General features: G+C 48.7%; 1 protein-coding gene across 2 annotated transcripts in view; it reads right to left on the bottom strand.

The window, feature by feature from the left end:
• Nucleotides 1-9,894: 9,894 nt before the first annotated feature.
• NUP214 (nucleoporin 214) overlaps nucleotides 9,895-22,913 on the bottom strand; it is a 91,356-nt gene continuing 78,337 nt past the window's right edge. For both annotated transcript variants that reach the window (XM_027556594.1, XM_027556593.1), the window contains exons 32-36: nucleotides 18,892-19,044; nucleotides 14,368-14,539; nucleotides 12,463-12,602; nucleotides 11,570-11,594; nucleotides 9,895-11,082 (exon numbers count right to left, since the gene is read on the bottom strand). In XM_027556594.1, coding sequence (XP_027412395.1) covers nucleotides 11,049-11,082; nucleotides 11,570-11,594; nucleotides 12,463-12,602; nucleotides 14,368-14,539; nucleotides 18,892-19,044 — 524 coding nt within the window. In that variant the 3' untranslated portion in view covers nucleotides 9,895-11,048. The remainder of the gene's footprint in view (nucleotides 11,083-11,569; nucleotides 11,595-12,462; nucleotides 12,603-14,367; nucleotides 14,540-18,891; nucleotides 19,045-22,913) is intronic.

The following is a 22,913-nucleotide window of genomic DNA, read 5'->3' as shown; positions in this document are numbered from 1 at the left end:
ATTGTGATCCACATAGTCAAAGGCTTTAGCATAGTCAATAAAGCAGAAATAGATGTTTTTCTGGAACTCTCTTGCTTTTTCGATGATCCAGCAGATGCTGGCAATTTGGTCTCTGGTTCCTCTGCCTTTTCTAAAACCAGCTTGAACATCTGGAAGTTCATGGTTCACGTATTGCTGAAGCCTGGCTTGGAGAATTTTGAGCATTACTTTACTAGTGTGTGAGATGAGTGCAATTGTGTGATCAATGCAAAGAAATAGAGGAAAACAGAAAGGGAAAGACTAGAGATCTCTTCAAGAAAATTAGAGATACCAAGGGAATATTTCATGCAAAGATGGGCTTGATAAAGGACAGAAATGGTATGGACCTAACAGAAGCAGAAGATATTAAGAAGAGGTGGCAAGAATACACAGACTGCTAAGTGCTAAGTCACTTCAGTCGTGTCCGACTCTGTGTGACCCCATAGACGGCAGCCCACCAAGCTCCCCCGTCCCTGGGATTCTCCAGGCAAGAACACTGGAGTGGGTTGCCATTTCCTTCTCCAACGCATGCAAGTGAAAAGTGGAAGGGAAGTCGCTTAGTCGTATCCGACTCTTAGTGACCCCATCGACTGCAGCCTATCAGGCTCCTCCATCCGTGGGATTTTCCAGGCAAGAGTACTGGAGTGGGGTGCCATTGCCTTCTCCGAAGAATACACAGAAGAAATGTACAAAAAAGATATTCACGACCCAGATAATCATGATGGTGTGATCACTGACCTAGAGCCAGACATCCTGGAATGTGAAGTCAAGTGGGCCTTAGCAAGCATCACTACGAACAAAGCTAGTGGAGGTGATGGAATTCCAGTTGAGCTATTTCAAATCCTGAAAGATGATGCTGTGAAAGTGCTGCACTCAAGATGTTTAGCCATCATTAATTTGGCCAGGGGCCTGGTTACACATCGTGTAATGCAAGAGACAACAATCTTTTGTTTTTCTGAATAATCTTATTTATCTCTGGCGTGGGGCATCTTCACTGCTTGTGCGGGCTTTTCTCTACTTGTGGCGTGGGGGCTGCTCTCTAGCTGTGGTGCATGAGCTTCTCATTGCAGTGCCTTCTCTTGTTGCAGAGCACAGGATCTAGGGCGTGTGGGCTTCAGGAGGTGTGATCCCTGGGCTCTAGAGCACAGGCTCAATAGTTGTGGTCCACGGGCTCAGCTGCCCTGGGGCACGTGGGATCTTCCCAGATCAGGGATCAAACCCATGTCTCCTGCATCAGCAGGTAGATTCTTTACCAATGAGCCACCAGGGAAACTCGACAACAATCTTATAAAATAGTTCTGGCCAAAATCTTGGCTTTCTCTGCCCACCAAATAAAAAATTATGGAGACAGGGTCTGGAGGAAATAGAAAGATGGCTTTAGTTCTCAGCTGGCTGAAGGGAGAATGCAGCAGGCTAGCGCCTCAAGAACCGTGCCCCTACCATGGGGAATCTGAGGGGATCGCACAGACAGGGCTCGTGGTCGGGGGTAAGTGATAAGCGCAAAGCCGTGAGCCTTCATTCTTCTTCTTGCATTGTTTCAAAATGGTCAGAGCTGGCATCAGGTAGGCCGGTGCGTGGTCTGTCTCTGGTTTATGGTATTGCGTCCTTCTTTCTAAAATGCAAAAAGCTACAGGGGTGATCTGCAAAGAAGCGTGGGGAAGGTAAGCACCAGGTACAGGATGTAATCTGCCTAGAGTTAGGGGAGGTCGGTGCAGGGTGCAACATGCAGAGTTGGGGGAGGTCGGTGCAGGGTGTAACTCATGCGGAGTTAGGGCAGTGGGTACAGGTTAGTTTTGAGAGATCTAGAGCACAGATTAGTAACAGTTAAAGTAAAGCCAGGAGTGATCAGCTCTTTCAGGCCCATTTGCTTCTTCTCTAGTTTGCTCACAGTTCTCTTTACTTTCCTTGTTCTCAGGAAAAATTCCACTTCTATTTTTGCTGCAACAAAATTGTGAGTAATACAGCTAGTAATGTTATTAAAGTTACAAGCAGGGATTTAAGCCATGGGTTTCCAGAGCCAAACCATCTTCCCTAAAGATCACCAAGGTTAGGAAATGGATCATGTCAGGCAGCCATCTGATTTTTCAGATGAGTCATTAAATGTGTTACATTAGACGATTTGTCTGGTGTGTAAACACAACATTTGGATTGAACTTTGGCATAGGTGCCCCCTTGAGATGCTGTGAGGATATCAAGGGCCATTTGATTTTGTAAGACAGCTTTACTCATCATAGAGACCTCAGAATTTAGCAGGCTAATAGCCTGGTTGCTATCATTTAAAGGCTTCTGAGTGAATTTTGTTAAGGTTTCAATGTGGGAAATTACATCTTCCAATCCTAGGGAAGGCACAAAAATAGCTGCCGAATGATCATGCCGGTAGAACACAGATCCCTCAGTTCGTCAGGCTCGGATGGATGGTAAATTTGCTGGAGTTAAATCTAAATTTGTACATAAGGGGCCCTGAGACCAAGGGAACCCTAAAGTACACCTTCCCAGCCACCCAGGGCCACAGATTAGACCCACAGAGCCACTGGGTCCTGGCAGGTGCCACCCAGCACATTTCTGGTTGTCTGATCCAATCTGTTCCGTACCAATCACTATCTTTAAGGGAAATGATATACTGGCATTTTTCATAAGGCACCCAGTCTAATTTTCTAGTGTTCTTAGGCTAGTTAGTATGATTTGACTGTTCCCAGCATAGGGAGCCTTTAGAGAACTTACAACAATAGCCTGGTGTTTTAGCCAGACAAATCCATCCCACAACTGGGGAAGGGTCCCTCCTGAGAGCACAGAATTTACATTTTTTGACTGAAATTTAGCTTGTTGTTCTGATGTAGCTTGAGTAACCTAAAGCGAAATTTCGTATATATGGCCAGGGTCAGAATAGGTATGTTTGATTGGCCGAGTGAGTGGGTCCCATCTAGTGATATCAATGGTGGCCCAGACAGAACTATAATTCCTTTCTTCTAAAATAAACTTTCTAAGAGCCATCCAATCAGAGCCTCGGAAGGGAGAAACCCACCATGGTAAACCAGAAGTACGGGATGCAGGCAATTGACCACAAAGCCAACAATCTGATTTAAAATCTGCATAAGATCATGTCCATTTGATTCATCTGTAAGAGTCCAAGAAACTGAGAAGAAAACATTACGAATAATCATACAGGTCAGGTCCAGCATCTTGGGGTAGCAGTCTCTTTTTGTTGGGTCCTGGCGTTGGTATTTCTACCTCATTAGGACGACGCCTTAAAGTGAGTTTGAGGTCAGCAGTTCTTGCTACATACCATTCTGGTTCAGGAGCCCTTTTTAGGTGGGAAACAGGAATTCAAGAATCAATACCCTTCAGTTTTGCTGCACATGAGCTAGTTAAAAGACCCTGACAAGGGCCCTTCCATCTAGACTGGAGGGAGCCCTTTAGATTTGTCTTTCCCAGTATGCATACTCTCCTGGTTGTAAGTCACGGGACATCTGATCTTCATATGAGGACAGGTTACTGTGATAAGCTTCGGAAGCAAGCTTAGGATGTCCTGCTAATAATTTGATTAAAACTTTGCAATTATATACTATATCTCCCTTTAGTAATATAGGATCATACAAACCCTTCATCCGTTCTCACTGGTTTCCCTGTGATAATCTCGAAGGGAGAGAAACGATGTTAGCCAAAAGCAGTGGATCTGAGGTTGGGGAGAGCCAATGGAAGCGTCGCAGGATAGGGAAAGGAATAAGCAACCGTTATTTTAGCCAACCGAGTCTTCATTTGTTCGATTTCCCTTTCTACTAACCCAGAAGACTGGGGGCGATAGGCACAGTGGGTATGTTGCGTAATAGGCCAAATTTTACAAATGTCCTTAACAATCTGTCCAATAAAATGAGTCCTTCTGTTGCTGTGTAGTTCTGGGGGGATTCCCCAGATGGGACTCACTCTTTCTAAAAGCAGCTTCCTGACTGACTGTGCCGTGGCCCTTCTGCAGGGGAATGCCTCAACCCAGTGTGAAAACACAGAGATCATGACAAGAACATACTGACAACCTTGCAAGGGAGGCTTCTGCTCTAAAATCAATCTGCCATACTTTAGAAGGACTTGCAGGTCACGGCAAACCTCCCTGAGAACCACGAAGGGCCTTTCCTGGGTGATATTTTGGACACGAATCGCATCCTGAATAGACCTTCCAAGCTATGGTAAAGAAAGGCGTCCAGAAATAGTGTTTACCCCACAACACCATCTTATCTGGGTTCCAAGGAGTTTACTCATGAATGTATCGTAAAACAGGATACTGGGCTGAAAACAGAAGGGCAGGTTTCCCATTGGGCCTACTCTGCTGCGGTTGAAACTTCCCCCGCTTCTGTATACAGGTGTCTTTTTCTTGGCCTGCTCCTGTTCTCTGAAACTTCAACAATGTGTTAGTGGGGTTACTGGAGACTGAAAGGGAAAAGGCAGTGGTTAGTTGGTTGTTGATTACGAGAGAGGCTGCGGTCTTGGTGGCACCATCCGCTGAAGGGTTTCCTTTGGCCTGAGCAGCGTCAGCCGCTCAGTGACCCGGGGTCTTGACGAGAGCAAGGGCGCACGGCAGCAGGATGGCATCTCCCTGCTCTGCACCCTGCTTCCCGTGTCTGATGGGCCGCCCTGAGGATGTCAGAAACCCTCTTTGTTTCCAAAGCATACCAAAATCACGTGCCACTCCCAAACCACAGCAGCTATCCATGTAGATACTGGCAGACTTTCCTCTTGCCAACGGACACACTCTGGTCAGTGCTATTAACTCAGCCTGTTGGATGGAAGAGACATTAGGCAAGAGACCATTTTCGAGGATGGACACTGGAGATACAACAGCATAGCCAGCCTGGTATTCTCCGTGAGGTCCTCGTAAATATGAACCGTCAGTGAATAAAATAAGATTAGGATTATTCATTGGACTCTCTCCATGGTCAATCCTAGGAAGTAGAAGACTGTTAGTTGCGACAATACAATAGTGCTTTTCCTCATCCAATTTTTCTGGGAGCAAGGCGGCTGGATTAAGCTTGTTACACCTGTGGAAAGTCATGTTTGGTGAGAGCAGGACACTCTTATGAGAAGTTAATCGACTTGCTGAGAGTTTAGTAAGGCTTCCACACAGCGTGGAACAAAGACAGTGAGAGGGTCACTCAGAACTCTCTCTCCTGTGGTTCAACACATCAGAGCTGCTGCCCTGACAGCTTGGAGACACGGAGGAAGGCCATTGGCTACCGCTTCTGGCTGCAGGCTGTAACATCAACTGGTTGGAAGGAGCCGCCATGCTGCAGGGATAATACCTTAGTGAAGCACTCTGGTTTCCATGGACAAAGGAAAAAGGGTAAATCCTAATTTGGATGTCCTAAGGCTGGGGCCTTTACCAGGAGGCCCTTAAGGGTCTCCACAGCTTTAGAATGTTCTGTTTCCCAGCAAAGAGGTTCAGTTTGGTCTTAAACATTTAACTAAATCATGTAATGGTTGAGCTACTAGGGAAAAATTTGGAATCCGGTTCCTGTAGTAGCCTGCAAGGTCTAGAAAGCCTCTCAGTTGTCTTTCTGTTCTCGGGGCAGGGAAGGCTAGCATGCACTTTACTCTGTCTAGATCAATTAAAAGCCACCCTTAGATATCACATGTCCTGAATTCTTTACATTAGCCTTGTGAAAGTGTCAGTCACTCAGTTGTGTCTGACTCTTTGAGACCCCATGGACTGTATCCCGCTAGACTCCTCTGTCCATGGACTCTCCAGCAAGAATACTGGAGTGGGTAGCCATTCCCTTATCCAGGGGATCATCCTGACCCAGGGATCAAACCGGGTCTCCTGCATTGCAGATGGACCCTTTACTGTCTGAGCCACCAGGGAAGCCCAACTGGTTTCTCTTTGGACTCCTTATGTCCTTTTGAAGCTAACTTCTGGAGCAAGTACAGGGTGTCTTGCTGACTATCTATTAAGGAATTTAAACACAACAGCAAGTCATCTACATATTGTATCAAGACTGATATATGAGGAAAAACTAGATCATCTAAATCTGCTTTTAATACCTGAGAAAAGCAAGTGGGGCTTTCAGTGGAGCCCACTGGCATCAGAGTCCATGTATAATGCCATTCATTCCAAGCGAAGGCAAAAAAAGGATACTGATCATCGGGATTCACAGGGATACTGAAGAATGCACTTCAGTATGTAGAGATCTATCACAGAAAAGAAGTCACTGTTTTTAGGGATATAGGACGGTAAGGTATGGGGTTAGGTACTGCAGCATGACAAGGAATAAAAATAGCGTTGCTAGACCTCAAATCCTGTGTCAATCTCCAACCTTTGCCAATAGGTTTTCTAACTGGCAGGATGGGAGTGTTACCAGGGCTAGTGCAAGGCTCAGTGAGGCCTTTCTTAATGGAAGCTGATAATCAAGGGTTTTACTTCCCCTATGGGCTTCCCTAGTGGCTCAGCAGTAAAGAACCCACTTGGCAATGCAGATGTGGGTTCGACCCCTGGGTTGGGAAGATCCCCTGGAGAAGGAAATGGCATCCATTCCGCTACTCTTGCCTGGGAAATCTCATCGACAGAGGAGCCTGGTGGGCTACAGTCTGAGAACTGGCAAGCACTGGACACGACTTGGCGACTAAACCACCACCACTAGGGTTCCCTCTAATGCTTCCTGCTTCAGTGGGTGGCGATGACTTGGGCAGGGGTTGTTTTGGTCTATGGTAATGTTAATGGTGATGCGGGACGCATTCTCCCTGTGTCAGTAGGATCACGCCCGTAATTCTTTAGGCACTAAGCCTAGCAGTTTTCCTTGCTCTGCATCACCTTTATCATGGGCTATAAACATTATATGAAGAGAGAAATCTGATTGATCTTTCAGACCTCAAAGCATTTCTCCCTTAGGAGTAAAAGAAATCTGGGTGCCATATATTTCTAACGAATCTCTACCTATCAGGTGACTAGGGGTACTTTCTACTAGGAAAAAGGAATGTTTTTGAAGTTCTGCTAAGTAAAACTCTAAAGGTAATGATTTAAAAGCCTTAATGGGTACACTGGAAATTCCCACTATTTGCACTGAGGTATTACTCCGGGGGCGGGAGCCTTTGATTTTGGTAGGGTTTAAAACTGAGAAGGTGGCTCCTGTATCTACTAAGGTTTTAATCGTTTCTCCTTGTATATTCATTTCTACTTCCCCAAGGATGTTAGAAAGGAGGAGGGGGAAGACTCTCCAGGTTTCCTCAGAGCAGCCCTAAATCCCTTTTTCCCCTAATTCTTGTTTAACTTGAAATTCTGGTCTGAAATCTAGTCTGTCCTCGATTTTTAAAAATTTTCTGCAGTCCCTTTTTAGGTGACCAAGTTGGTAACAGTAAAAGCAAACACTAGATTTCTTTATGAGTTATGGATCGGACCAAGAGTTGTTAACCACTGACGGACCTTGATTACTTAATTGGCACAAGTGAAGGCTCATAATTTTTATAGAGGTGTCCTTTTCTTTCTTTTTAATGGTTTTGAAAAGTTGGTCTGCCAGCATGACCAAAGCATTTGTATGTAACACAGACCAACCTAAATCATGTCCTTTAATTAGAGTGGCCAATTTCTCATCCAAACCTTCTAAAAACCTCTTGATATCAGCTTACATTAAAAGAAAGAGCTCATCATGCCTTGCACTGGCCCTTATAACACTCTCACTCTGCCAGCCAGAAAACCTAATGGCAAAGGCTGGTGATTTGCACCTGATTTGAGATCTGTCAACGCTACTGTTGTTCCTTGTCATTCCATGGTACTCGATTTCTCACCCTGGACTCATGACCATGAGAATGAGAGTTTCTTTTGAATGTTTCCTAGGGAGAAAGTATTTACTGTCTCTAAACGTGGAGCACGGACCATCTTCGTGGGAATCACCTGTGAAGCTTGTTGGAAACAGGTTCAAGGGACCAACTCAGCTCTGCTGGACGAGCACCTTAGGTGGAAATGGACCCACCTGCGTTAGAGCTTTGTTAAGCAGGGATGACCCCTCAGCCAGAGTGGTCCCCTATCTGCTTAGCCTAGGGCTGGACAGACAGGTGGAAGATGCCCATCACAAACCAGATGAGGCTGACGTGGGGATCTATCTAAAATTGTTTACCTGGGATGTAGGGCGAGGTCTGTAGGCTGAAGAGCCACCGTTTAATGAGAACCTACTCTGTGCTGGGTGCTCCAGGGGTGGACCCTCCTTTCATCCTCACAAGGGCCCCCTAGGTTGGGATCTCACTGCCGAGAAACACTAAGAGGGAAAACTGGTCCCGGTCCCGGAGCCAGTGAGGGTTCGAGATCAGCCTGCAACGCCCACACCCTCTCCACAGCGCCAGAGACCTGACTCAGAAACATCTCTGGGGGTTGCCAGAGACAGAAAGTAGAGCTGAAGACAGAACCAGGATGCTTGTGGGGACAGGGCGGGGTGGGGGGAATAGGGTGGAGGGGTCACCCGCTCAGGTGCTGGGGGTTCTACGGCCACAGCTACACGCAAAGGGACTTGGTTCATGCGTCCAGTTTGTGAGTTGGGTTCGTCTGGCCCCTGAGAAACTCAATTTCTGGCCTCTATCACTGCACTGCCTTCTGAAGCACCAGTTATGAATGAGCGACATTTAGGTCTGGAAAAGTCCAGCAAAACATGACCTAGCTCATTAAGCTGCAACCCTCCTCTTCCTTCCTGCCTTTCCTGAGTTACACAAGCAGAGATGCAAAGCCAGCCTGCTGTGACTGCTCCACCAGCCGCTCTGCGGGAGCCGGGGCACCCCCGTCCTGGGCTTCTCACTGGGACACGACCCCCCTCCCTCCACAGGTTGCTCTGTCTGCCCCTACTTGGGAAAGGCGCAACCCCGCCACCTCCTCCCTGGGCAGGCTGCACTCCCCACCTGACATCCTGGGAGCTTGGGTTTCAGGGGATGCGTGCTGGCTGTGTGTTGAGATGACCCCTGCCACCTACCAGTGAAATTGACCCCAAAAAAGGAACTCGCAGGGGCTCTCACACCAGCCGCGCATTCTTCAAGGCTGCCGCCCTCTGGTGAGTGTGGGACCTTATCTGGCTGAGCACAGCTGATATGGCCTTCTGGAGAGATGTCACATGCCACCTCGATGGGGGATTACACAGAGAATTTGAGGTCAAGGGTTTAGGCCAAACCAGCTTCTATTTATAAAAAAGTGCCTCTGGGGGGGAAACAGAATGGCAGGAGATGGCTCTGTGTGGGTGCAAGTCAGCAGGGGGACATGCTGGGGCAGGTCAGCACCTGTCACTCAGTCACGCTGCTCGGTGAAAGCCAGGCCCCCACCGGCCCAGCACCATGACAAAGTCCTTTGTCTCAAGATGGCCCCGCGTACAAGTTAGGACCACACGTGCAGGAGCAAAGGACCCTGGGCCGGGCACGTGGACGTCTGGCAACCAGTTCCGTGGCTGAGGGGCCTCCCACAAGAACAGGTGGAGACGAGCTCTTCAATTCCTCGAGGACCAAAAGGGTCCCCATGGAAGGACTGAAGTCCAGGCTCTCTGAAGGAGGCAGACGCCCTCTTTAGCACAACGGACGAACAGACGCTCACTCTTCTCTCACAAACTGCACAGAAAACAGGGGAAGTCACCAGGGACCCAGTCCTGCGTTGGGGCTCCTGAAACCCAGCGTGCTGCGCCGGCAGACTCCTCTTCTGACAAGCGGCAGGAGCCGCCGACCTCAGCCCGAGGTGTCCAGGCCCCATCTCAGTCCGGCTGAACCAGAAGCTGCCGGCCTGGGGCCTGTGGGTGTGCGTCACCCACAGCCCCTAGCAGAGTAGGAGCTGGCAGGGCAGGCTGTGGCCCCGGCTCTTCACCGAGCTCTACCCTCCCGACAAGCCCACATTAGCAGCGAGGCCATGCTGGCTGCAACGTGACACACTAAATTGCGTGGAAAACTTTTATTAGAATGTTTCAAAATACAACTTTCCAATATACGAAAATCTAAATAATTGTCCCTTTCCCCCCCTCCCCTGCTAATGGCCAAGCTGTCCCACTCTGAGCCTGAAAGGTAACATACGCTTCTGCCTGCGCTTGGTGCGAGGCAGTCCTTGTCTGTCAGCAACCGCCTAGGGTGTCACAGGCCTAGGAACTAAATACGCCCAGATCTGAAGAACTCTGCCTCACAAGCACTTCAACGAGACTGAACTCGACCTCCAGGCCACGCTAGCACACGTGTGTGGTGGCCGAGGGCCGCAGCGACGTCGTCTCAGCTCCTGGGTCTACCCAGGTCTGCGAGCACTGCGGTTCACAGACAGGAGCCAGGGGCCCACGTCACCAGCGCCTGCTGGAGGTGAAAGCAGTTTCTCAATCGACTGCCCACCTCCTCGCCACAGTGTGAGAATCAGTTGTGGGACGCTCAGCGCCCACAGCCAAGTCGGGAAGAGGGGCTGAGGCTTCCCAGGGCAGCGCCACCATTGCAGGCCCTGCCGCTTCCATGCTCCTCACAGCTGCCTGAGCTCCGAGGGGCTCGTGCCGCTTCCGAGACTCGGCTAATGCCCGTGTCGGTGAGCTTCTTTCCCTCCAACTAGTCGCCATGCTGGCACCTCGAGGGACCTGATGCCCAGCAGCAGAAAGGTGTGAAGAAGAGACAGCAAGTCACGGCCTCAGAAAGGTGCTGGCTGGCACGCGACCTCTTCCCTCTGGGGGGCCGTCTGGGAGAAGCGCCGGCCTGGCCACAGCCTGCGCCGGACCCTTCTGGAGGCCGCCTCTGCAGAGAGATGCTGCTGGCTGCCGGCAGGCAGTGCAGGCTCCTCAGAGCCCAGAAATGGGGGACCTCTCTCCTGGCTGTGACTGGAGGAGGCCCATACACATTCCGTGTGGATACAGACCGAACAGTTTAATAGCAGGGGGGACAACCAACACAAAACGCAACACAGAGCACGCAGGCAGGCATCTCTGGAGTTTGGTTTCTGCTGTTTCTTTGGGGGGGGTGTATTTCAACGAGAGCATCCAGTTCAGAGGACTGCTGCAGGGTTTCTCAGAGAAGGGGAGCTGAGAACGCACTGGGTCGCAGAGACGGAAAGGAGCGCCAACACCCACTCAGCTTCTCCAGCCACCAAAGCCCTGGACAGACCTGCAAGGAAGTGCCAGGAGAGGCAGGTCAGCTCCTGCTCCAGGAAGGGCTCTGGAGCTCATGCAACTGCCTGTGTTCAAAGAGCAGGACTCGGAATTTCCAGTGTCAGGCAGATGCAAAGAGTGAGGACAGAAAAACAGGACTTGGGGATGGGCTCGGAGCCCAGGGAGCTTCTGAGAATGAACAGGGAAATAAGGACAAGCATCTCTCGGGTTCTGCCTTCCAGGCTCTGCTCAGCAGAAGGCACCGTCCTCTCTCTTACACACGGCCCGGGAGAAGGCCAGGCCTGGAACCTCCAGCCACATGCCTACTGAGAGCAGCAAGTCCACATAGCCCAAAACCTGCTGCTGAAATGCCGTTTCCAGGACAAGATTTTAAACAGAAAAAATAGATACCAAACTGTACAAAGAGACCAAAACTACCGTTTTCACATACTGCACAGGCCTCCACCCTTATTAATGACTCAAAACTGAAGAGGGGTACTTACGAGTTAGAAGATCCAAAGGTGAATCCTGAAAAAGAGGAAAAGGGTGCAGTTAGAACACAGACGCCCGAAAGGCAAAGGTGGTCTCTAGGGCGCCTTGGTCCCCTCCCCGTGTCTCCACAGGAAGCCCTCCTCCCGCAAGACCAGGCTGGGAGGGGGTGGGGGCAGGAAGGGGCGCGGTCTGCTGGCTGCTTCAGGGTCTGTCCCACCTCCACCGTGGCCAGCAGAGGGTCATGGCAGGCCTCCTCTCAGTGTTGCTGATGCCACACGAACTCATTTCATCAAGAAAGCGTGCTTTTTCTACTTTCCCCATCCACTGGCTCTCTTCTCCTTGAGGCCAGAGCAGCAAGACACTCGGTCCAAGGGGCAGCCCTGCTGCTGTCTGTCTAGCCCTTTGAGCAGACTGGCCCCTTGCGGTTTCTGTGTCATTTGTAAAATAATAATTAATAATACCTAACTTTTGCATCTCGTAAGTGTGCTGCAAAGATATTCTACTATCTGAAGAAGTAGGGTGTCAAACAAATGAAAGACATTTTGTAAGGTCTCTACCTCTTTATTTTTACTTTCTTCTATATCTTTTGAGTCTTCTGGTTTAGACTTTTAAGTCAAGGTCTAGTTAGAATGGCTATTTTTTTGGGGTCCTCAAATCTTGAGAGAAAAGTCAAGTCAGCCATTTCTTTATTTGGTAAGAAACAGCACAGTGTTAACAAGCCTAATTAAAACCCAAAAAGAAAACTGCATCTTTCCAGTACTTTCAGCTTTTCAAGTACCAGACTGAATAGCCAGGTAAAATCACTCATTCTTTTGGAGGGTCAGGGTAGGGGTGAGGGTTGTCAGACATTTACTGAAGGAACGAAAGGAGAGACCACAGTGAAGGGAGTGGTTGGGCTGCCCACCTCCTCCGCTTGATCCGAAGCCTGAGAATCCCCCGCTCTGGCTCCCAAACCCAGAAGACTGCTGGGACAGCGATCCAAAAGTCGGTGCGTTCTGACTGGCAAGGGTGCCAAACGACGTGGTGCTGCTGCTGCTCCCGAACCTGCGTCCCGGTGAGAGCAGAGACTGTGGTTAGCATGGCCACACGGCCACTCTGCTGCCCGACAGCCCCGGCCCCCCTCCTGAGTCTCAGGATGCGCGACGTACATGATTCGAAGTGACAAGCTTGGTTTAAACTGGCAGCCTCTCAGAAAAAGTAGGCTAGAGCCCAGAGCAAACCTTTGCCTCAGCTTCGTGAAGAAAAATAAAGGGCTGCAGTATGAAACCCCACTTGTCCATGTTTGGGTTTTCCTCTGCTGTTTGGAACTTCCACGTCACTGGTCCTGGGCTAATCTCACCCATGCCTTGGGCCTCTCATACATGGCTGTGGGAAGCTCTCAGGCGTCAGCCGGGGTCAGAGACAGACTCACGACAGGGACCTGAAGAATGGCGATGAGCTCTTTCGGAGATGTCACACCAAAACTGGTGCTTGGTTCTGCTGGACAACTCGGAACTAACCAGCCAGTCAGGATTTATGTGGGCGAGCCCCTGGCCAGGGCAGAACCTAATCCTTTTTTTTTGCTAGCGAAGAAAACAGCTGGTTTCAAATAAATAAAAACCTCAAGATTCCCAGTCAACCACAAACCTTCCGGCAACTTTGCAATATCACGTGCTGGGCGGTCACTGCAGAGAGCAGTATCTGTCAGAACCTGCCAGAAAACTGGTTTAAATCGACCCCAACTCTCCTTTCAAAGCTTTCCTTAAGTTCGGGTTTCCTGACTTCCCGGGAGCAGCTTAAGAGACCCATCAGTCTCTACATGAAATCCAAGAAGCAATGTATCAACTCGCTACTTTCCTTGAAACTTGCCAGCATGTCCGCACCAGCCTCTTTCATGGAGAGGTGAGGAGGGTGTGAGGAAGGGCTCCATTTGAGTTTACTTTCAAGACAAAGATGCTCCCACCTTGCCAGCACTCATCCCATGTGCCCTGACAGTGCTCCCAAACGGCCCGGCCCCACCCGCCAGCTCTGCAGTGTTATGAGTCCTGAGCCAGGGTTGAGGGCTGTGAAAGGCCCAGCAGACAGTAACTTCAGACATCCATACTTCCTGCGAATAAGACACTTTGTAGTCATCACCACATATATTTTACTGGGATTTTGTGATGTGGTGAAGGCTATTTTCTCCTTGGGGTTTTGGTAACCAGACTGAATTTCTGGGGCCCTCTGAAGCAAATCTCTACTACGGCATTTTCAAGTGAGGATATACCCCAAGCAGTAAGAGCAGCCTTGAAGGCAGAGCGGTCATGGAGACTCTGCAATGTGTCCAGGGCCCAGATAGTGCCTGTGGAAGCTGGCCCGGGGACTGTGGACTGTTGTCCTACGCGGGGGGTCTGCAGTGGAGCAGGGGACTTAAGGAGCTGTCTGCTCAGGGACAACAATCCCAAGAGAAAAGAATTTGGTAAAAACTGTTTATTCAGAATTTCCTAACAGCAGTCACCACACGAGGGGCAATCTTGCAGTAAGGGGAGACTGTTTTTCTTCCCTTAACCAATCCTTTATCTCTGCTAGGAGAGCAGGGCTCTGCCAGCCACCTACCAGGGGACAGGAATACGGCTCATGTCCAGCAAGTACTGGACAGAGTCTAGCCTTATCCCTGCAGAGAACAGGAATCCTGGAATGACTGGTTTGCGGATTTTGAGGAAGGGAATTTCAGCTTAGTCAAGAAAAGGGGAAACAGAAGAATTTTCTTTTCAAAACAGGAGTCCTGGGCCCCAGTGCTTCTGCTGACCCGAGCCTGGGGGCTTCCTCTGGCCTCTCCTGGGGGGCTTACCCGAATCCTCCCGCGCTGGCGGCAGCAGTGCCCTCTCCGAACACTTTGCCTCCCGTCGAGCCCAGAGGGCTTGTAAAGGCTGGGGCTGAACCGAATGCTGGCACCCCTCCAAACCCAGGGGATCCCCCAAAAGTAGGAGGGCTGCCAAACACTGGAGCAGCACCGAAGCCACCTGAGCAAAACAGAGGCAAACAAACAGAAACGGGGAGAAAGAAAGGAGGAGACAGGAAGAGAAGACAATGAGCAGTGAGAAACCAAATCAAAAGAGGAAGAAGGAGAAAGGGGAAAATACGTTAGAACTTCAAATTCAAAAAATTATAGCAAAGGGCAACACCCCTTCTATCAGCAAAATAATAAACCCAAACCCAACCAAATCGCCACCCCTCCATTTCCAACAGAAGGGTCTGCGGTCCACGTAGGAGCTCACTTGGAGTTCTAAGAACCCAGGAGACCTCGTGTTTGTCTGTGAGATCCCCGGGCCTTCCCGAGGCAAGCTGGACTCGTTAGCTCCACGTTTCGTGAGGTCCGACTGCCAGGAAACCCAGCTAGGCCACGTCAGACCCCCACCCGGCGCCCTGCTACGTTTTGAGAGTCCACTGAAAAGTCACACTCAAGAGATTCAATCTCTACCCAGTTGTCAAAATGGTCAGAGTTTATTACTTATCATCACATAGGCAAGGTCCCTAGCTTCACAAAAACATGAACTAGAGGCTCACGGTCCCCTCTCAGGGAGGACCTGCGAGCAGGGTTCCGAGGAGACGCAGCGCCACGGGGTGCTGGCGCTCGGCCAGGCGCTCGTTACTTATTTACAGCCCAATGCCTCTCCGTCTGTCTCAGGAGTCTCCCTCCCCCTGCACAGAAGAACAAAAAGCTCTCTCTCTGCAGGCAGGAACTACTCCTCAATAGAAAAGGCACACTGTGTTTCTTGTCTGGAGGGTGGCTGCTGTATGAATGAGACAAAACCCTCCAGCACTGGGCAAGGCGAGCCCTGAGTCTACCAGCCCGAGGGCAGGCTCCCAGCGCTGCTGCTCCTGTGGACACAGGCCCACGGGGGCGGCACCCCCGCAGGTGGCCGCACACGAAGGGCCAGGTGTGCCTGGGGCCGCCTCCCCCGACTGCTAGATGCCTGTCAGGCGGCAAGACAGAAGGCCCTTGCCTGACTGTTCTTCCTGCCCCCGAGGAGGATTCCCAAACCCCAAGACTCTGCTGACGTCGTTCTAGGACATTAGCAGAGACATTCGCTGAGCGTCTATTGAACAGAACACAGCAAAACGGTACAAGAGATGTGCTCTGAAGGGAGGAATGGTGGCCCAGGCCAAGCCAGGAGGCAACTGGACCAGGGAGATGGGGCCCTCATTCTCGCCCAAGTGGAACGTGAATCCCGGTGTTAGAGGGATTACCCAGGCCTTCTTATTATGAGTGTAATCACCCACAAGCTTCTGCCGCCTGCATCAGGCAGGAGCAAATGCTGGATATGAAGAGCTGCCAGCTGAATGCCTTAGTTAGCTGCTGCTCTGTGGTTCGGTCGTTTGCTCATTCACCAGGAACAGCAGGAGCACAACTGAGAAGGCGATTTCTGTTCAGGCTCACGTTTGGGTCTACAGTCTGTATTTTAAAACCTCGAGTGAAATTCCAAGCCATGATAATGGAGACTGCTGGGTTACAAATATAACAGACTGGGAAAAAAAAAAAGTGCTAAAAAACCCTTGCAGTTGAATTATTTAAGACTGATCATGGATCTGGTTACACTTCCTGGACACACAGACCTTCACCTAGTACTCTGTACTCAATATTGTTCAGAGTTCCTGGTGGAAGGTGAGTGAAAAATGAGAAGTCACCACGATACAGAAAGTACACTCACTGGATAGAGAGAGGAGATTACACGGGCACACACAATGCCCCAAAACGACAGACCCACGTCACAGCTAGAAGGAGTGAAGAGAGTGAACGGGGACCCGGGCTTCACTGTTGGAGACGGACAACTCACTGCTGATGCTGAGGGTTCCAATTTTGTTAGATGCTTACACTTTCATGTTTTCTTCTCCAGAAGAGACAGAAGTTTAGTACTCAATAAGATATCCGACTTACTGAGGGTCCTCCATATGCCAGGTACTGTTCACCAGTTTCAATCCTCCCTGTAAACCTGCGACCCTGACTTCACAGGCGAGGACACCGAGGCTCAGAGAAGATGCCCCATGTCTAGACTGAGCCACTGGTGAGCGGCAGAGCTTGGATGGGAACAAAGGCAGGGTGACCACATGACCACCCAGCACCTTACCACCACTCTGCCCCCTCCACTGCCACCAAAGCCAGTAACTCCAGCGGCAGAACATGGAGTGAACCCAGTGGACTGGGGCAGCAGGAGGTCACTGTCAGTCTGTCCCACTTCCTGTCCTCTGTTCAAATCATCTCCAGTGGTGTTATTTTTTACTGCAACTGTACTCAAGGGAGGAGGGCTGCTTCTGGAATTTTTTAGAGACCCACCCAAACCCACAATCTGAAATTCCTGGAGTCCTCAGTTGAGGTGGTTCCATGGGGCAAGTCATCAAATAGGAAAAACCAGTCTGAAAAGTGGGTGGATGCATTTTCTCTCAGATTGAAAAAATAAAAGGGTCAAGTTCTCAACTCAACTGGGATGTGACCCCAGGATAAGGAACAACAGAGAGGACACAAGAGTTGAAGAAAACATGATCAGGTTCCTCAAAAGATAAACTAGAAGGTCTTGATGATTAATAAACTAAACTATCTTAGTCAAGTGCTATTTGCCCTGTTCAGTTCAGTTCAGTCGCTCAGTCGTGTCCGACTCTTTGCGACCCCATGAATCGCAGCACGCCAGGCCTCCCTGTCCATCATCAATTCCCGGAGTTCACTCAGACTCACGTCCATCGAGTCGGTGATGCCATCCAGCCATCTCATCCTCTGTTGTCCCCTTCTCCTCCTGCCCTCAATCCCTCCTAGCATCAGAGTCTTTTCCAATGAGTCAACTCTTCGCATGAGGTGGCCAAAGTATTGGAGTTTCAGCTTTAGCATCATTCCTTCCAAAGAAATCCCAGGGCTGATCTCCTGCAGAATGGACTGGTTGGATCTCCTTGCAGTCCAAGAGACTCTCAAGAGTCTCCTCCAACACCACAGTTCAAAAGCATCAATTCTTCAGCGCTCAGCCTTCTTCACAGTCCAACTCTCACATCCATATGTGACCACAGGAAAAACCATAGCCTTGACTAGACGGACCTTTGTTGGCAAAGTAATGTCTCTGCTTTTGCCCTGTTAACTGGGACCAAAAGATTTGCAGCCCTTTTGTTTTTAAATCTCTCTCTGCAGGAAGTGTTTTTAAATCACTCAAAGCTGCAAAATGCAGCTGTGGTGCTCATTCCTACTCCACTTCAGATTCTAGGAGAGAGCATCAAAAGCTAGCAAAGACTAACCCTCGCCAGGCACAGGTCTGAGTAAAGGTGCCCAGTGCATTAGGACACCGCAGCAACTTCGGTTCTGAAAGGTGGGATTCCAGGTAGTAATTCGGGGCAGCCACGCTCCCCTGTCAGAGGCATCCAGGCGGCTGCTCCTTCGGGAGGGTCCTTCCTCTACGATCCCCACAGAGAGTCCCCAACACACACCTGGGGGAAGCATCCTGTCTGCTCACCTGTGGGGCATTTGCTTTAACGAACTGCTTTCTCAGCAGGTTAAGCCTCCCTGCCCCCAAAAATCTTTTCACACAATTTTCCACAAGACAAGGGCAGGTATGCAGCCCCTCTGTAGATCTCAGACACAGAAATAGGATAGACGGGGCAGCTGACAGAGATGAAGGATTTTTTTTGCAGGTAAATATGTACTGTTCTTTAAAATCTTTAATTGCAAGTATAATAATACATGATTATAAAAAAAAAGTGACACAGTTTACAAATATACATTTTAAAAGTAATGCTGGGATAAAAAGTAGTACTGCAATGTTCTTTATTCCTAAGTAGGCATATTCTAAGAGTGAAAATTAATTGGGCTGTATCATTATGCTATGAAAACTGTATACATACAAGAGCATGTGGTATAGTTATGTGATTATATTTGATAAAAAGTTTAAAGAAAAGTGACCTGGGAAAGACAAAGTGATACAGACCTAAGAGATTACACGGACCATCTGTCTTACCCATCACAGGTAATGGGCACCCAAGCAAATATGACTCAGGATGCTTTCTTGTTAACGTTTCAAGCTACAGTCTTACAGGCTCCCTTCTTTGGTTGTTAAATGCAACTGTAAATATCTACAATGCTTTCTTCCCTGCAAAGACACTAAACTCTGTTAAGGGCTGCATGGCATGCATTCTGCGCTTAGTGCATCTCAGGAGACAGAGAACAGCGTCAGGAATGTAGTAGGCGCTCAATGAAGAGAATGAATCTGGCGGAAGAGCATCTTCATCAACATTCCAAGTCACCTCCCTCGAAAACCGGCCTGGAGAGCTCTGCTTCCAGAAGTCTATGCACATTAAATACACATGTAACAATAAGCAAAGCAAATAGGCAGAGCAGTACCTGTTTTATTTGGAGTAGAAAACCCAAAGCCTTGGGAGGCCACGCTTCCTCCTCCAGAGCTGAAAGTGCCAGCAGGCTTCTGGTCTCCAAATGATGAGCTGGCAAATCCGCCAAATGTCTTGGCTCCACTGTTTCCGAACAGGTTAGAGGTATCTGAAGAGATGAAGAACATGTGTGAGGGAAGTCAGAAGGAGAAAGATGTCCTTACGTACTCCTCAAAACAGAGAAGGAAGAAATTTCACTAGGCGTTTGGGGAGAAGGGAGTGACAGAGAAGTCTAGGATCCAAGGATGCTGGGTGGCAGTGAGACAGAAACCTCCTTTGATGTGTGTGTATCTTCATGACAAGTTTGTAATCACTTTAGTGCCCAGGCTCAGGATTTCCTGATATGACGTTACAGGCACAAAACAAAGGAAGGCAACAGGTTCCAAGGAAGGGCTCTTCTGCAGAAATGCACCTGTGAGCCCACAGGTAGCAGATGTGTCCAACAGAGGGCCCACCCCGCGGCCACACGAGACTCGGCTTCTGAAGAACAGGGCTGGTGTTCATGGATCTCCTCACATGAAGACCAACTTCAAATTTTGTCAAAACTAGAGAAAACAAAGTTAGAGTGAATTCAAACTGAGCACGCTGACTTCCAATTCTACTCTTACATGCCTGCCATTGCTGGCTCTGCACAGAGACTGCAGGCAGAATAAGAAAGATCCCACTGCTCCTCCTCCTGGGTGGATGGAAGCTTGGGATATTCTGAAGAACAGGACTTCCACTCTCACTTCATCTTTCTAAGGGATTCAGAGTAAGCCCTTGACCTTTTAGATGCTTATCTGGTGGGTTGCTCCCTCAGCTACACACTGACTCAGCTCCAAGAATTAAAGGAAAAAAGGAATCGAGCTCCTAAAAATCAAGATGGGGGTCAAGTTTTTTGTTATAGGTACTGCAAATCTGCCAGGCAACATATAACCTGCCAAAAGTCAAAAACATGGAAGCTCCTGGGGAGTACAAACAGCATGCTATGTAACAGGAATTTTTCTTTAACCCTTTACTGGGAGGAGCGGGGAGGGATGACTCACATTTCCCCACCCTGCTGTGATGGGTGTTTTATTACAGTGAGTTTGCACCCACAGTAAGGCAGCAAACCACTCTCTTTAAAGAGGATCACTGCTCAGACACAGGCATGGACAGGAGGCTGCAATGACATGTTCTGTGTGGGTATGGAGAGCTGACTGCATGTCACCAAGAGAGACGTACAGACACCTGCATGGGCCAGACAGATGCTCACAGGGAGGGTGACGGATGGGAGAAGCGTGGAGGGTGACTCTCCAAGACGAGCTGTCTGAAGAGGGGGTCCACCATTAACCTGTCAAGGTCAGGGCCTCTCTTTTGCTCTGCTGCCAATCCAACCTCAGTGTGAGATGCATGTCTGTTAACACTTCCAGTTTCAATGCTCTTGATCCACAATCCAGCAAGTGCAGAGCCTCATCTCAGGGACCCAACCATCTCTAATTTCCATGAGCCAGCAACACAGAGCCCCAGACCACGGCATGGTCACCTGCTCTGTAAAACTACTGCTGACAGTCTAAGAGCTTGGCTATAAGCATGTCAGGCACTGACAGCATGCATGGGTAGCAAATTCCTTTTCATCACCATCATATATGGTCCCAGGGGACTACATATCCCCTAGTGGAGCCTGCAAAATGCCCTCTTGAGCAGTCTGATCCTTTCCTGATCCGAGGTGACTGAAGATTACATTAGATCCCTTCAATGGCGGTGCATCTGACACTGGAAACAAAAACCAGGCTTCCCAGCCATTCCTTTCATTTGGTATTTCAAGAAGAGAGGGTAGCGATTTTCTGACTTTGTTAGTGCTAACAAGGCAAAAATTCCAAATAGCAAACAAATTCAAGTGTAAGATTAGAGGCTAGATCTCCTCTTGGACAAACCAGAAATACAGAGGTGAAATGATTTTACTGGGACCGTGTTGGAAAACTTGAATTCCAGGGAGGTCAGAGAACATTTACAAGCCTTTGGGCTTCTTTATCCCTTTATCTCTTTAAGACTCCTTGGTCTTTAGGATGTTCAAAGATATTACAGTGGGATAAATGAGTGGTACAGTCAGCCTTGGCTTAGAAAACCTAAAAACTGACGGGAAAGGACTAAGCCTTCCTGAGTCATGGTTTCCTCACACATAATGCACATGGCCCAGGGTTTACCTGTGTCTTAGGTAGAGTCTCCTGGGAAGAAAGAGAGAAGAAACCTTTGCAGTGTGAGCTTCGGATACAGAACACTCCAGCACCAAGCACCAGTCATGTCCCTAGCTTGTCTTTTGAGATCACTGCATAGTTAGTTCCAATTATTTTTCAGGGCTAAAGAGGGCAGCTCCAGGACTAGGCAGCTCGGGGTCTAAATGTTACCAAGGGAGCTGCTGGCTGCGCAATCTGTGCTCTGATATCTATCTGCAGGGGAGTGTGTTCAATGAATGCCATGCAAAGCAAGCATGAGGGCCATCAGACAAGGTGCACAGGGAGGAGTTCCATTCCATGGCAGGGCTGGAAGATCTCAGGAGGCAACACGGTGGATCAGAGCTCTACACACACGCCTGGATGAAATCCTCCTTACACTGCTTAATGGCTGTTACCTCTGGAAGCCCACACCCTCTCTCTGAATCTATATCTTTATTGGTAAAGTGGGGATGGCCACATCTAAAACTGATGACACCACCCTATGGCAGAAAGCAAAGGAGAAGTGAAGGGCCTCTTGATGAAGGTGAGAGAGGAGAGTGAAAAAGCTGGCTTAAAACTCAACATTCAAAACACTAAGATCATGGCATATGATTCCATCACTTCATGACAAAGAGATGAGGAAAAAATGGAAACAGTGACAGACTTTATTTTCTTGGGCTCCAAAATCACTGTGGACAGTGACTGTAGCCATAAAATTAAAGACACTTTAATAATAAAAGACGCTTGCTCCTTGGAAGAAAAGCTATGACAAACCTAGACAGCATATTAAAAGGCAGAGATTTCATTTCACTGACAAAGGTCCATCTAGTCAAAGCTATGGTTTTTCCAGTAGGTTCTGTACAGGTGTGAGAGCTGGACCATAAAGAAGGCTGAGTGCAGAAGAATTGATACTTTCGAACCATGGCGCTGGAGAAGACTTAAGAGTTCCTTGGACAGCAAGGAGATCAAACCAGTCAACCCTAAAGGAAATCCACCCTACAGTTTTCAAAAACTGTTACTGAACTCGAGTTCTAAGATCCCTTTGTTTTAGGTTCTAAATTCCTACTAGCAGAACAAAAATTTCTGATTATATAATTTTGCAACTTTAAAGATGTGTGTGTATCTTTACTACAACCTTTCCTTACATATTACTAGATAAACAGTGACATCAAAATAACTGACCTGTCAATATATGAGTCTCAGGAAAGAGAGTTTTGCTTGTAACTACATGAGCCTCATTATCAAGGAAACCTCTGTCCCATCTGGAGAACTGGGCTTGATGCCTTGTTGTTGTTGAGTCGCTCAGGCGTGTCCACCTCTTGGCGGCCCTATGGACTGCAGCACGCCAGGCTCCCCTGTCCTTCACTATCTCCCTACGTTTGCTCAAACTCATGTCCATTGAGTTGGTGATGCTATCTAACCACCTCATCCTCTGTCGTCCCCTGCTCCTCTTGCCCTCAATCTTTCCCAGCATCGGGGTCTTTCCCAATGAGTGTAATCATTTCCCAATGAGTGTGATCATGTAATGATCACACAGATGAGAGAAGCTTCTGGTGGCGCATATTTAATGAGAGCAGCTAAAATGAAGATTGACAGGTGCCTGACTTCCCAACTCAGTTTTCAGCAGCAGCACAATATTGTTTTTTTAGAAGATTTAAACAAACAAATTTCTTTCATTTCCAATCACAAATCGACAGATCAACAAGGAATTAGCTGAAGAAGAAAGTGCCAGCACAAAGACACAGCTTCATTTGAAAATAAGACAAAAGTGTAAGAGCTGAGAAATAATGATGGCTTCAACTTT

This window comes from Bos indicus x Bos taurus, chromosome 11 (genome assembly GCF_003369695.1).
Source record: "Bos indicus x Bos taurus breed Angus x Brahman F1 hybrid chromosome 11, Bos_hybrid_MaternalHap_v2.0, whole genome shotgun sequence".
Classification (NCBI taxonomy): Eukaryota; Metazoa; Chordata; class Mammalia; order Artiodactyla; family Bovidae; genus Bos; species Bos indicus x Bos taurus.
This window is presented reverse-complemented; position numbering and strand designations above follow the sequence as displayed.